The sequence below is a fragment of the Protopterus annectens genome, chromosome 14.part0 (genome assembly GCF_019279795.1).
Source record: "Protopterus annectens isolate FY-2018-M chromosome 14.part0, PAN1.0, whole genome shotgun sequence".
Taxonomy (NCBI): domain Eukaryota; kingdom Metazoa; phylum Chordata; order Ceratodontiformes; family Protopteridae; genus Protopterus; species Protopterus annectens.
Genome location: NC_056748.1, coordinates 1132133322 through 1132149030, shown reverse-complemented (window position 1 = coordinate 1132149030; position 15709 = coordinate 1132133322). Strand labels below are relative to the sequence as shown.

The window sequence follows — 15709 nt, the reverse complement described above, 5'->3', positions numbered from 1 at the left end:
TACTAATCTCCTTTTCTACTTTTCCTATTTGTCTTCTTATTTCTTGTATTGTAAAGTTTTCCATGTCTGGATTTCTTTGCCTGTATTTCTCTTCAAATATCTTTGGTGCTGCTCTTTTTGTATTGGTTAGTTTTGCTTACTCCTTTGCATCTTCCACTAGTTATAAGCAACTCATACTAATTTCTCACCGATATGTAACTTGCCTATTTCTTTACCAAGATGTTAACATAATATCTGCTGTCATTCAATATGTATGTAACTCATGTTACCAAACTAATGTTTTTTATTGTTACCAAAAGTGTAACTACTATTTTGTAATTGTTGCTTTGATTAATATTAATGTAACTATCTCTGGAGCTTTTCTCCGGGGGCAATGGAATAGTAGCCCAGTCGGACTATCTCTGTAAACAAATGTAAAATAAAATAAATATTACGCCATATTAAATCTCTTTTTTTTTTTCCCATGTCCATATTTCGTCTTCGGACGTCTCCTGATCTTCTGCTTCTCCTTACTTTGGGGACTCGTTCCATCATGCTGTGATGTAACCTGTGTTAGACCTACTACACCAAATCCTTCACTTCGCAGGCATTCCATAACTTCAGCTTCTATTCTTTTAACTTCTACTTTACTAATCTTGTTTTCTGCATTCCCCTCTTTGTGGTATTATTTTCTTTATTGTGAAATTTTCCATATCTGGATGCCTTTGCCTGTATTTCTCTTTAAATTTCTTTGGGGCTGCCTTTTTTGTATTGATTAATTTGGCCTTCAGCTTTGCATAAATATTGCACTATATCAAATCTCTCTTTCGTAACCCCATGGTGTGGCAAGACAGATGGTACTATAAAAACTTCTCCGCTGTAATAAATGTCTATCAAAACTCAGCCATGTTTCTGCCCATACTTTGTGAAATTGATAGATGCTGGCCAAATAGATTTTAAAAAAATCAGTATGTAGCAAATACTTCCAAAACTTTTCAAGTATAGAGGTAATTACACTTTAATTCACTGTGAACTCTATAACATTTTTTTGTCTGTCGCTATCCAATGCCTGATTTAACTGTCTCAGTCCTAAAATGTATTTTTTTATAATTCCAGTTTACACTCGTACCACCTTATAGTGTCCAGAACTTTTTTTGGTCTGGCTTCTTTAAATTACTTTCCACCTAATAATAGGCAGTTTTAGAAAGGGCAAAGCATTGTTAAAAAAGTCACACTAAGATTGATCTACAATGTCCTGCAGTGGAGACATTAATATTTATTTGCCACTTATAATTTTTATTTTATTTTTCATTTGTTTACCGGGTTAGTCCGACTGGGCATAACATATTTTAGTGGGGGCCCAGGGAGAAAAGCTTCATATATAACAATGATAATATATGCAGGACACAGAACAGTTTACTTACACATATGGTAAGTCAATACACAGGGTAATATGACAAAAATTATATTATTCATGTTTTCAAATTTATGTTCATATTTTCATAACTGAGAGACCTACATGTTATTGATTTATATGGAGTGAAATATCAACATGGTATACAGGGTAATTCACTTTCAATGCTGGTTTATATCATTCTGTACTGGAAATATTGCTAGTTGTTTACTAGTAATTATGAAAAGCAATATTTCCATATGTAATTAATACGCCAAAAAACGAGTGACTTATAAACTGTAAAACTAGGGTAGACTTGCCTGTGGATCTGAGTAGAAGTCTTGTTTTCTTAGTAGCTTTGGGCTTCATTTCTTGTGGGTAGTTCTGGTTTTTAATTCTTCCAGCTTCCTAGAAGTAGTTCCTGCCAGCCTTCGATCTCTGGCACCTGCTGGTCTTCTGGTCCATTTGTGGTTGTTGCTGTAAATCTCTGGTCTATGAAAAAAATACTCATCCAGCATAACTCAAGCTTCAGAAGAAAATAGTCTCAATCAGTTCTTTTGAAAACGATTCTTTATTTGTCAGCTTAGTGCTGCTTAGAAGGCTGTCTTATAAGCTTGTAGCTTGAGCAATGCAGCTTTTATGGCAAAGTCTATGAATGCACTGACTATTATCAATGTAAGAAATATTTTTTTCCTGATAAGATTGCCATTTGTACAGTTTTAATAGCTTTTATTGTTAACAAAATGTTTGCATTTTTTTATCTTATGCTTTTTAAATTTATTTTTCAGAAAATGCTGAAGAATGCAAGATATGTTTAGCCTACTAGAGGTGTTACATTCCGCACCACATAGCTGTTAATGTGTTAAGATGACTATTATCTGACAGATGCTGTGATAGTCTGGATTTTTAATTTATAATTTTCCCACATAGATACAGTTGCAATTCTCGCATAAGTGCCCTGTATGTTGAACTACAGTCACATCTTGTTGTTCTTAGTGTTTCTTGTCAGAGTAAGTACATATAAAATGGTCCTTGCTGTTCATATTTGCACAAAATATACAATATGGGGCCACATTTTTAAGCACCTCACCTTTTTTTTTTTGCCAGTACAATTTCCTACTTACTAGGCATGCTTCCCAATTTTCACCTTTCTCATGTGGCACTCTTTCAAATATAAAAAAAGATTTTTTTTTTAATTAACACATTAAATTGAATGTTTAAATAAAGCATTTTTGTCTTCTTTCCTTTTATAGAATAGACATGTTCATGTATTCTCTCTGTAAGAGCACATTCAGGGCCAGATTCAGTAACACCTACAGTTAGTGTACACAATCTGTATTCAAGAACATCCCTACCATATCTTCTGTGCTTTCTAGTCACTTAGAAAGATTATTTATTTATTTATTGATTGATTGATTGCTATTTGTTTACCAAGGTAGTCCACTGGACCAAGAAGAGCTCATTTTCAGTGGAGGCCCAGGGAGAAAAGTTCCACAAAGAGGCTTGATAGACTATACAGTGCAAAGGTAAAACATAATTACATAGTAGCACAATAGAATTTATAAAATCACAGATTACAAACTATTGCAAAGTAGTTCAAAAAATAGTTAGCATAGCAGAGAGGGTAATCTTTGTATCAAATGCATTTGCAGGCATATTAAGGCAGAGGTTCAAGCTTAAATATGTTAAGAGGTTACTGGTAGCCATTTAAAAGAGGAGCAGAGTATAAAAATAAGAGTGGGAAGATGTGGATGGCATAAAGTGAAGAATTGATAGTGGTTAGTGTAAGGGTGATAGGGTGAGAGAAAAAAGGAAACTGGAGAAGGAGGGCAATGAAAGTAAAGTGAGAGTATGTATTGGGACAGTATTTTTGGAATGAGGTAAGTGTGGGATGTATTTAAAGTAGAAGCTAGGGCAGAGATTGGAGTGGGTAGAGGAACTAGGCTATGGAAGGGGGAGGCCTAGTACAATTACTATACTGGATTATACTGTTACCTAAGTGTACATGTAGTCTACGCTTTGTGGTAGCCTTTATGAATCCCCATGAGTATTTAAAACTGCAAGAAAATCAGTAGGAAAACTAAAATTAGGTGGAAGAAGGTGTGAGTTGTGCTTATGTTGTCTATTCACTCAGAACAGTTTACACTTAGTGTAGACAGTAATGATTCCCAGGGTCAGTTTTTCCTAACATAAATGCCTTGCACATAATACACTGTGAAACATAAACCACTCCACAAGTATTGCAATTGTATATTCCATTTCCCCCCAACACTCTAGGGTATGAGACAGTTGTTATGTTCTTTCCCTTCCTATATTTTACAGGGATCATCACTGGCAAATTTTATAGAACTCTGCACAATATTCTGGCATTAATGACAAGTCAGGTATTAGTTGTATTTTAGTTTTAAAGTCGGACAAAATTTGATGTGTCCTTACTATGCATATAAGTTATCTATATTGCAACAGCATTTTATTAGATTTGTTTAAATAACTTAAAATACCGGGTAGTGCCATTTTGAGAATTGATTAATGAATATTAGTGAGTAATAGGCACAAGTTATTAGTGCAAAGTTAATTGTGTGGTAAAGTGTTGCAATTTTAAACCATTGTATCACAGACCTGGTGGACACAGGATATTCTGTCCCACTTTGCATGTTTAAATTGTGTTTGTTTCAGTTGTTTGGGTGGTGCAATATGCAGTACTTTGCCTGTCAGCACTGTTGTCTGGATGGACATGGTTTGACCCTGGTTTCAGTTTGCTTTTTTGACTGAGTCTCCTGGTTCTCCTCATATTTTTGTAGATTTCTATGTTTAGTATGAATTCTTCCCATCTCCTAAAGCCACACTACTTTAGTTAAATCCATCCATCCACCACCCCTTTTTTCCCATTTTTGCATATGTGGTCGGGGTATTACTTCAACAGTGACAATCATCTAAAGCCAAGGTTTACAGCTCCGGGTGGCTAGCCCTGCTACTGTAGTTCATTCACACCACACACTTGTGTGCACACTCACACCTGTAGCCACTTTAGAGCATCCAGTCCACCTAATGAATGTCTTTGGGATTTAGGTGGAAACCAGAGAATCTGAAGGAAACCCACACTAACACAGGGAGGACATAAAGACTCCACACAGAAGGCACCCCAGCCGAGAATCGAACCAGTGAACCTTTTGCTGTGAGGCAACAATGCTATCAGCTGTGCCACTGTGCCATAAATGTCTAGTTTAAAAATGCCCATACCTTTACATCATGGATATTTTCTTCAGATGTAACCTTTTAAATAAATGTGTGGCTAAATGACACAAACTGTTAACATAATGTAAATACATTTTGATAGCATCAGTTATACTGTCCTTTATACATATAGCCTTACCAGGGTGCTAACCAGTGCCTGCCATTTTGTTGTTTGCATAATTGTTTGTATCCTGAATATTCTGTACTTTTCCCAGTTGTCTTAAATTCTTGCTGTGCACACAATTAATGTTTATCCGAACAGTAGTACCGCAGATGTCATTTAAGGCATCTGCTATTCTTTTTCATGTAAGCTATGAGGAGATGGTCTTTAACTAATTCCAGTGAATTCCGCTGAAGAGTGCACAATTCTTTCTAGCTTTGGTAAATGAATAGTGGTTTTCTTTCTCCTTTGCACTCTTTGAATGAGCCTGTTAGAAAGAATGGAGCTGAAAGTCATACATGGAATTCCTTTCAATGCATATGGAAATCTGTCTGAAACTGCAGCATTTTCTGAGACTTGCACAAAAGAGGTATTATCACTTTGAAATGCATTGGGTGCTTCTGGACCAGAAGTATTTCTGATGTAGAGATTATGCATATTTTGTGTTGCATCATTTCTGTCAGAGGTTGTATAATCTGTTTGTTGTTTGACAATAGGGTTTAATGAAGAAATTTATCCGCTGCTCTGCACGAGTGACAGTTGGGACCATAAAAAAATTCCTAAGCTTGAAACTAAAACTTCCAAGTTCTTATGAGGTGAGCTTTAAACATCAATTTTATTGTTTGTTTCCTTTTTTGCCCAAGCCAGTTGTAACATTTTAAGTAATGAAGCACATCATTTGTATGTATTTCTCAAATACTTTCATCCTAGTGCAGACATAATCAGACAGAATATTCATTTAAATTATACCTTGAATTCACATGCAGAATAATTACTTGGTTTTTTAAATGCACGGTGAATAGTGCCGGTCCCTATTCTAGGGGCCACAGTGTTTCTTAGTATCAAGTAAAGAGGGAAGGTCCCAAGTATGTAAGATCAAAGGATGAACAGAAACAAGCAGTCAGCTAGAAAGCTCTTTGAATGATACATATACAGGAAATCTGTAAGTGGCAACGTCTGAAAGCCGATTCCATAACAAGTAATACGAGAGCAAAGTCTGGCAATCCTATGTCATGTTAGGTTCACCTTAGTTACTTCCAACATGTAGCACACGTCCTTTGTGCACTCACTTTATTAGCTATCTTTTTAGTGTCATGTGATTGTAGGTAATTGTTTCCTAGGGCTTCGCACTTGTTTAGTCTGTGACTGTTAAATATGTGCATGTCAGGATGTCACTGTGTCTCCCTATCTGACTCTGAATTCACATTCATGTTTTAAGCCGTCTCCCTCATGCATTATTTTTGTCATAGAGATACGTTTGACTGATGAGATAATCCCTGCATCGAATTGCTAAGATTGTGTTGCCGCCTCACAGCAAGAGGTTCACTGGTTCAATTCTCGGCTGGGGTGCCTTATGTGCGGAGTTTGCATGTCCTCCCTGTGGACGTGTGGGTTTCCTCCGGGTGCTCTGGTTTGCTGCCACATCCCAAAGACATGCAGTAGGTGGATTGGACACTCTAAATTGGCCCTAGGTGTGTGTGTGCCTTCTGTGGAAGGTTTGGTGCCGGGCTGGCAACTCGACACCGTAAAACTCCACTGCTGATCATGAGCGGACACATGATTCGCTGTGGCGACCCCTAACCGGGAAAAGCCGAAAGAAGAAGAAGAAGAAGTAGCTGGTCTGGATGCTTGCTGATTTATGGCCTGGGTTTCCTTATATAATCTTGTTGCTTGTTTTTTTTTTTTCTGATTTTATAGCTCCCAAATCACCTGAAAGGTGATGCTGACTTTCTAAAATGTTGATAAATCGCACTGTAAGTTTTAAAATGAAACATTGTATGTACTTGCAGTAGTAGATAGCACTGTACTTTTCCACAGCTGTAGCCAGTGCCGAAACTCACTGTACTACTACCAGGAGTTTATAGACATCCTTCTTTTACAATTTTGGAAATAAAGTATTTTTTTAATATTAAGTGATTTGATTTGCTTCAGTCTTTGCTTAAGATATCATATGCTTTGCTGTGCATGAAATACTGGCCTGCTCATAGTGACCTTTAAGGGAATACCGGATGCCTAACACAAGCACAGTAAATAACACAATCAGTAAAGCAGTTAATTAATTAAGCAGTTAAAAATCTGATGCAACAACTGAAAAAAAAAACAGTAAAACATCAGCAACATATAAAAGAAGAAAGAAACAAGTAGAATTTTTGAAGTATGACAGGGCACAAAAATGCTTTAGAGTTAAATTCTGTTTTCAAGCCTAAGTACATTAGTTTTATACTTATAAACCTTCCTTATTGCATTCTAATATATGTTTCACTTTTCTTTCTTCCTGAATAATTAAAATAAGTTGTAGTAAGATAAAAGATTTTAACCATAAGGGGAGACCTTCATAACATTGAGTAAAATAAAATGCATGTCTGTAGGGCTGTTAAAATTGCCCTTTCAATTATCCCTTGTGTGCATGGCTGTCCTTACGCATAGGCCAGCTAGACAATCGCCTATTAGTTGATTGCGATTGTCTTGTGCAGGTACTTTTCCTTTACTCATTTTTTATATAGTAAGAAAAACTGTGTTTCTTTACTATATACAAAAATGAATAAAAGAAAAGCACCCTTGCCAGAAAAGTGAGAGCAGTGCCTTAGGAAGGAACACGGGCAGATTTCGCCATTCATTTTGTTGGCCTCCTGTTTGCCCTTCCTGTGATCTTCCTAAGCAATGAATCGGGCAGATTGTGGGTGAGACAGAGCAAGAAGTCAACAAATTCAAAACAGAGAGACTAGTGCAAAAAGCTTGATGATAGTGTGAAGTTTTATTTATTTTTTTGATGCTGGCAAACAACCAGATGTTTTGGATGGTTGGGAGCATTAGTCCTCAGATGTCCCTGATTTTACTATGCTGTCCTTTGGCATACTTTTCAACTGTCTAGGTTTTTGCCTCATATTTTTGGCCTGTTCCACATAACATTTATGGAGTAGTGATTAAATAAGTATAGTCTTATAAGTTTCAGAGTTTGTATTCTTTGGAAAACATGAAACCTGTTATTCTAGCAACTTTCTATTTAAAATATGTTCTTGATTTGGGGCCTTTATCTCAGTTATTTTTGACTGTATCCATATTTATTGTGCTAAGAGGTTAAAATATATGCCCCTCATATTTTTTTTTAGCTCCTGGTAAATCACTGCCAGGCTTAAATGTTTTGTGCCTCTTTTCCTTCAGAAAATGTTTGCTGATGCAAAACATGTTGGTTTACTAACTAAATTATTTTGAATAACAGAAAAATGTCTTTTCAGTGAGGGAATATGACTAAGTACTGCATTTTGCAAATTTTTTTCTGACTTTGCAGGATTACTGCGATTTTTGTGAAGGCACTTGGAGTATCTTACTTTTTAGTTACTGTTTCTGTTGAAAAATTACAATATATAATATGCAACCATCATTTTTAGCAGTAACTGCTGGGTGTAGGCAGGCTGTCCATTTGGAGAAAGTAACTGTGACCCTCTTCTTTTTCTCAGCTTACACAGTCACTATTTCACTTTGTAGGACTTGTGTGTATTTGCAGTGATTTGTGTGGTGCAACTTGCAATACTTTTAACCTGTGGCTATTTGTGTGAAGCAACTTGCAATACTTTTAATGTGTGGCAATTGTTTACATGGAAGGGCACAGAGCTGAAGTACAATATATGGCCATTTTTTTTATTACAATCATCAGAAGTGCACACAATAGTATCTATAACTTCTGAGTGGGGGCTTGGGGCTGTTTCTTGAAAGTAACTGTCTTGCTCTTTGCTCAGTTAAACAGTCACTGTTTAGTTTTTAAGACTAGTGTAGACATGTGTATTAAGATGGAGTACTTAACTGGACATCTGGGACATGCATAGACAAAGTAGCTGTAATTGCTGGGGCTGTCTACAGAGGAAAATGACTAGCTGCTAGCGTTTGCTTGCTCATTATTCTGAAAATATGTTTGTGTAGAGCAAAGCTGCACTACAGTAAGTGGATATCCTTTTCTGTTTGTGTAGAGCAAAGTTACACTACAGTAAGTGGATATCCTTTTCTGTTTGTGTAGAGCAAAGCTGCACTACAGTAAGTGGATATCCTTTTCTGTCACACTATGTAGGAATTTTATACAGAAGTGGCTAGAACGGCCTTGTGAGGATGGGGTCTCTCTGGATGAAAGTAACTGTCCCTCTTGCGACTTGGTTTGTTTTAAATCATCTTTTAAAAAATGAGGCATAATATGTATTATACAACATCCAGATGATCAGAGGTTCTGGGAGGGTGGTGGCCTTAACACTCCAAGGCTATACCTGTCCAATCTCTCAGTGTAAGAAATCTGGACAAAGCCCAACAAAATGGGGGGAGAAAAGCCCCAAAATAAGGACAGATTTTAAATATTGCTCTTATAAACTAAAAAAGTTGCTAGAGTAACAGGGTTTGTTTTATCATACATTTTCTGAAGGATGTGAAGTCTGAAACTCAAATGGGTGTCATTATTTAGTGACTTCAGTTCTCCGATCATCCCAGTGATTTGCCAGAAAACCACAAATTTTATGAAGAACATATCAAAAATATGAGCCAAAAATCTGGACATTCTGCAAATATCTGGACAGTTGAGAGGTATGTCAAGGCTATTTAAGTTAATTTTGACACATGCTTTGTAGTGGCCTGCATCTTGAACCCCATCTAGTCTAAGTCAAACCATTTCAGAGGTGTGTACAGGAGGTCAATGTAGGCGGCCACTGTGGTGCAGCGGTTAGCATTGCTGCCTCACAACAAGAGATTCTCCAATTCAATCCTTGGCTGGGGTGCCTTCTGTGCGGAGTCTGCATGTTCTCCCTGTGGTCGCGTGGGTTTCCTCCAGGTGCTCTGGTTTCCTCCTTCATCGCAAAGACATGCTGTAGGTGGATTGGACACTCTAAATTGGCCCTAGGTGTGAGTGTGTGTGTGTGTGCGCCTTCTGTGGAAGGTTGGGCGCTGGGCTGGCAACTCAACGCTGTAAAACTCCACTGCCAATCATGAGCGGACAGGTGATCCACTGTGGTGACCCCTAACCGGGAAAGGGCGAAAGCAGAAAAAGAAGAAGATGAAGTACAGGAGGTCACTGTAGTTTCCTTTGGGGGTGGGGCTGAGGGCAATGGCCCTATTTGTCTATTTTTCCTTCCCAACCTTCAGAGGTATGCGGAGGTCACTAAAGTTTTGTGAAGGGCTGGAAACAGTGTGGTCATTATTTCTTTGAATTTCCACTTAAATGTCAACGGGAGGGGCATCATAGCTTGTATTGGAGCAGTGCGCTGTCTGGGAGTAACAAGTTGTAAACATTACTGTGATCATTTTCATTCGCTTTCCTCACAAACATTAGATGCGTATACAGATGTCCATCTTTTGTGGGAGTGTTAAGTAGGTATGTTGTTTATATGTCTTCTGATAGTAGCAGGTTGAAGTATGTTATATTCTATTTTTTTTTTTTTTCAGATTCATCCAGACTGACAGAGGTACACAGACTGGTTGCTTTTTGGGGAGTAGGAGTGGCATGCTGTGTATATTATGACAGCAGCAATTTGAAACATGTATGACTGTGACCATGTGCGTCTTCACTTTCATCCCAGTCTAACACCAAAGGGAGATAGACAGTAGGTGATTTTTTGGGGTGGGGCAGGTGGTATTCTCATATGAGATTTATGTATCCTTGCAAATATTTGTCTTCTCAGTTTGTTGTGTGTTGCTGTTTTGTTAGCTTTGAGCATTAGGCTTCAGATACAACTTATTTCTTTCTTGAAATTATAAAAAAAATATGACAGAATTTCCTTCCTTAGGATTTTTAAGGCCATCATTCGACCAAAAGGTTGGGAAACAGTTATAAAATGCTTATACATTTATTGCAGTCCAGTTCTAGTCAGCTAAGATGTGTTGAAAGGATGCAGGAAAAATAAAAGTTGAAGTTAAAAGTTGAAGAGTAACTGAATTTCTTTTGTTAATCGAGATTATTGCCTATGCCATCAGTGGATGAAAAGGTTGTTTAAAAAAACCTTCAAAATGCACTTTAACGCATCTAGAACCACATAGATTTTGGGTGCCTACTGACCCCCAGAACCCTGGCTTAATGCACTTACTTCCACCACATCACGTCATTAGTGTGCCATTCCAGTCAGTTAGGCTGTATTCAATGGATGCAGGAAAAAGCAATCTTAAAGAATAAAGCTGAATTTATTTTTATTAATCAGGATTTTTTTCAGGCTTTCATTGGATGAAACAGGTTGTTAAACAAAAGACTCAGAAATGTAACTCAGATCATTTTGGACCTGTCATGGCTTCTGGGGGGGAGGGGGGGCTACAAACTAAAATGCACCACACACACACACACACACACACACACACACCTACACAGACACACCTACACACACCTACACACCTACACACACCTTCTGGAAGCCTACCAGCCCCCAGATTCTCAGCTTAATGCAGTTATTTCTTACAAAGTTTTCAGAGTGTAGTCTTGCCTAGCTAAGCTATGTTGAATGAATTAATGCGGGGGAGAACTGAGCAGTAAGGCAAACTATTAAAAAAAGAATAAAAAAGTAATCAAGATGGTTTGGATGGGCAGCAATAGGAGGGCTGGGGAGTCACTGGGTGATGTGAATGTGGGAGGGGGGAGTAGTTGGCAGCAGAAGGGGCCGTGAAGCTCTTCACTTAGGGTTCCAGTTGCCATGCTTATACGTTCTTGTAAACAAACTTTGAATTGCCTTTTATTTTCCCCAGTATTTATATATATATATATAATATGGTTTACCTCCATAATGTCGCAGTTGGTTTGTGCGATCGTGCATAACATCGAACCATATGAGCAAATTTCGGAACATGTTCACGGCACTATGTCGAAACTCACTTAGTGGAATCCAGATGTCAAAAAGATATTGTTCATTTGAATGGCTGAATTGCATTCGCAATTCAGCCATTCGAACATCTGTGAAGCGACATTATGGATTTATGAAGGTGTGCTTTCGCTCAATAGTTTGCTGCTCAAACCATCCGCGACATTATGGAGGTAAACATATATATATATATATATATATATATATATATATATATATATTTGCAAAAGACCACAAGGTCAAGTTAATGGGTAAACAAATTGTTTACTAATAAAAGATAAATTCCCTTGTTGTGAAAAGAATTACTATTAATTGTTCATATTTCATTAACAATATACAAACATATATCGCAGTATACACAAATAAACTTGTTTCTACAAATGTAATGTTGGGGTAACAGCAAATCGTGGTCTTTTTGAAAAATCTATATAGTAAGTAATCAGAACTGTTCTTATCCCCTACTAAAGGCAGATTTAGGTGCTTTTGGGAAGAAAGTGCCTAAGTGACATTCTTCTCCAAGTGTACCCCAGGCTTTCTTACCAGTGAGATATTCAGAAAATTCTGAAAACATAATTATCTTTGTATAACAAATATACATTTGAAAATAAACCACATTCCTTTTGAAAATGTTCCGACTATGCATACAATTTTGTCAAAAAGTGTGATGAATAAATTATTACAGAGTTATGTAAAGCAGGCATGCTTACCCATGCCTTTTGTTTATAGATGTCACTATTTAGAAAGTGTAGGTGTTAAGACTGAAATAATCCTAGCGTAGAGTAATAATACAATGCCTTCAGTCTGTTGTAGTAATAATACAATGCCTTCAGTCAGTTGTAGTAATAATACAATGCCTTCAGTCCGTTGTAGTAATAATACAACACCTTCAGTCCATTGTAGTAATAATACAAAGCATTCAGTCTGTTGTAGTTAATAATACAAAGCCTTCAGTCCGTTGTAGTAAAAATACAACACCTTCAGTCTGGTGTAGTTAATAATACAAAGCCTTCAGTCTATTGTACTTAATAATACAAAGCCTGCAGTCCATTGTAGTTAATAATACAAAGCCTTCAGTCCGCTGCACTTAATAATACAAAGCCTACAGTCCATTGTAGTTAATAATACAAAGCCTTCAGTCCGCTGTAGTTAATAATATGCCTTCAGTCCTTTGTAGTTAATAATACAAAGCCTTCAGTCCATTGTACTTAATAATTCAAAGCCTTCAGTCTGTTGTAGTTAATAATACAAAGCCTACAGTCCATTGTGGTTAGTAATACAAAGCCTTCAGTCTGTTGTAGTAATAATATAACGCCTTCAGTCCATTGTAGTAATAATACAAAGCATTCAGTCCGTTGTAGTAAATAATACAAAGCCTTCAGTCCACTGTTGTTAATAATGCAACGCCTTCAGTCCATTGTAGTTAATAATACAACACCGTCAGTCCATTGTAGTAATAATACAATGCCATCAGTCCATTGTAGTAATACAAAGCATTCAGTCCACTGTAGTTAATAATAGAAAGCCTTCCGTCCGTTGTAGTTAATAATACAAAGCCTTCAGTCCATTGTAGTAAAAATACAACACCTTCAGTCCGGTGTAGTTAATAATACAAAGCCTTCAGTCTATTGTACTTAATAATACAAAGCCTACAGTCCATTGTAGTTAATACAAAGCCTTCGGTCTGCTGTAGTTAATAATACAACGCCTTCAGTCCATTGTAGTTAACACAAAGCCTTCAGTCCATTGTAGTTAATAATACAAAGCCTTCAGTCCGCTGTAGTTAATAATACAATGCCTTCAATCCGTTGTAGTAATAATACAACACCTTCAGTCCGTTGTAGTTAATAATACAAAGCCTTCAGTCCATTGTACTTAATAATACAAAGCCTTCAGTCTGTTGTAGTTAATAATACAAAGCTTACAATCCATTGTAGTTAATAATACAAAGCCTTCAGTCTGTTGTAGTAATAATACAACGCCTTCAGTCCATTGTAGTAATAATACAAAGCATTCAGTCCACTGTTGTTAATAATGCAATGCCTTCAGTCCATTGTAGTAATAATACAAGCCTTCAGTCAGTTGTAGTAATAATGCAATGCCATCAGTCCACTGTAGTAATAATACAAAGCCTACAGTCCATTGTAGTTAATAATACAAAGCCTTCAGTCTGCTGCACTTAATATTACAAAGCCTACAGTCCATTGTAGTTAATAATACAAAGCCTTCAGTCCGCTGTAGGTAATAATACAATGCCTTCAGTCTATTGTAGTAATAATACAACACCTTCAGTCCGTTGTAGTTAATAATACAAAGCCTTCAGTCCATTGTACTTAATAATACAAAGCCTTTAGTCTGTTTTAGTTAATAATACAAAGCCTACAGTCCATTGTAATTAATAATACAAAGCCTTCAGTCTGTTGTAGTTAATAATACAAAGCCTACAGTCCATTGTAATTAATAATACAACGCCTTCAGTCTGTTGTAGTAATAATACAAAGCCTACAGTCCATTGTAATTAATAATACAAAGCCTTCAGTCTGTTGTAGTAATAATACAACACCTTCCGTCCATTGTAGTAATAATACAAAACATTCAGTCCTTTGTAGTTAATAATGCAAAGCATTCAGTCCATTGTAGTTAATAATACAAAGCCTTCAGTCCACTGTTAATAATGCAATGCCTTCAGTCCGTTGTAGTTAATAATACAACGCCTTCAGTCCATTGTAGTAATAATACAAGCCTTCAGTCAGTTGTAGTAATAATACAATGCCATCAGTCCATTATAGTATTAATACAAAGCATTCAGTCCACTGTAGTTAATAATAGAAAGCCTTCCGTCCGTTGTATTTAATAATACAGTGCCTTCAGTCCATTGTAGTAAAAATACAACACCTTCAGTCCGGTGTAGTTAATAATACAAAGCCTTCAGTCTATTGTACTTAATAATACAACGCCTACAGTCCATTGTAGTTAATAATACAAAGCCTTCAGTCCGCTGCACTTAATAGTACAAAGCCTAGAGTCCATTATAGTTAATAATACAAAGCCTTTGGTCTGCTGTAGTTAATAATACAACGCCTTCAGTCCATTGTAGTTAATACAAAGCCTTCAGTCCATTGTAGTTAGTAATACAATGCCTTCAGTCTATTGTACTTAATAATACAAGGCCTACAGTCCATTGTAGTTAATAATACAACGCCTTCAGTCCATTGTAGTAATAATACAACACCTTCAGTCCTTTGTAGTTAATAATACAAAGCCTTCAGTCCATTGTACTTAATAATACAAAGCCTTCAGTCCATTGTACTTAATAATACAAAGCCTTCAGTCTGTTGTAGTTAATAATACAAAGCCTACAGTCCATTGTGGTTAGTAATACAAAGCCTTCAGTCTGTTGTAGTAATACTATAATGCCTTCAGTCCATTGTAGTAATAATACAAAGCATTCAGTCCACTGTAGTTAATAATAGAAAGCCTTCCGTCTGTTGTAGTTAATAATACAAAGCCTTCAGTCCACTGTTGTTAATAATACAAAGCCTTCAGTCCACTGTTGTTAATAATACAAAGCCTTCAGTCTGTTGTAGTTAATAATACAAAGCCTTCAGTCTATTGTAGTTAATAATACAAAGCCTTCAGTCATTGTAGTTAATAATACGCCTTCAGTACATTTTAGTTAATAATACAATGCCTTCAGTCCGTTGTAGTTAATAATACAAAGCCTTCAGTCCGTTGTACTTAATAATGCAAAGAGTTCAGTCCGTTGTAGCTAATAATACAAAGCCTACAGTCCTCTGTAGTTAATAATACAAAGCCTACAGTCCATTGTAGTTAATAATACAAAGCCTTCAGTCCATTGTAGTAATAATACAAAGCCTTCAGTCTGTTGTAGTAATAATACAAAGCCATCAGTCTGTTGTAGTTAATAATATGCCTTCAGTACATTTTAGTTAATAATAACAATGCCTTCAGTTCATTGTAGTTAATAATACAAAGCCTTCAGTCCAGTGTAGTTAATAATACAAAGCTTCCAGTCCATTGTAGTTAATAATACAAAGCCTTCAGTATGTTGTAGTTAATAATACAAAGCCTTCAGTACGTTGTAGTTAATAATACAAAGCATTCAGTCCA

General features: G+C 36.5%; 1 protein-coding gene across 3 annotated transcripts in view; it reads left to right on the top strand.

The window, feature by feature from the left end:
• PCGF5 (polycomb group ring finger 5) overlaps positions 1–15709 on the top strand; it is a 518064-nt gene that overhangs the window by 393288 nt on the left and 109067 nt on the right. For all 3 annotated transcript variants that reach the window (XM_044056919.1, XM_044056918.1, XM_044056917.1), the window contains exon 7: positions 5264–5362. In XM_044056919.1, the coding sequence (XP_043912854.1) occupies positions 5264–5362 (99 nt within the window). The remainder of the gene's footprint in view (positions 1–5263; positions 5363–15709) is intronic.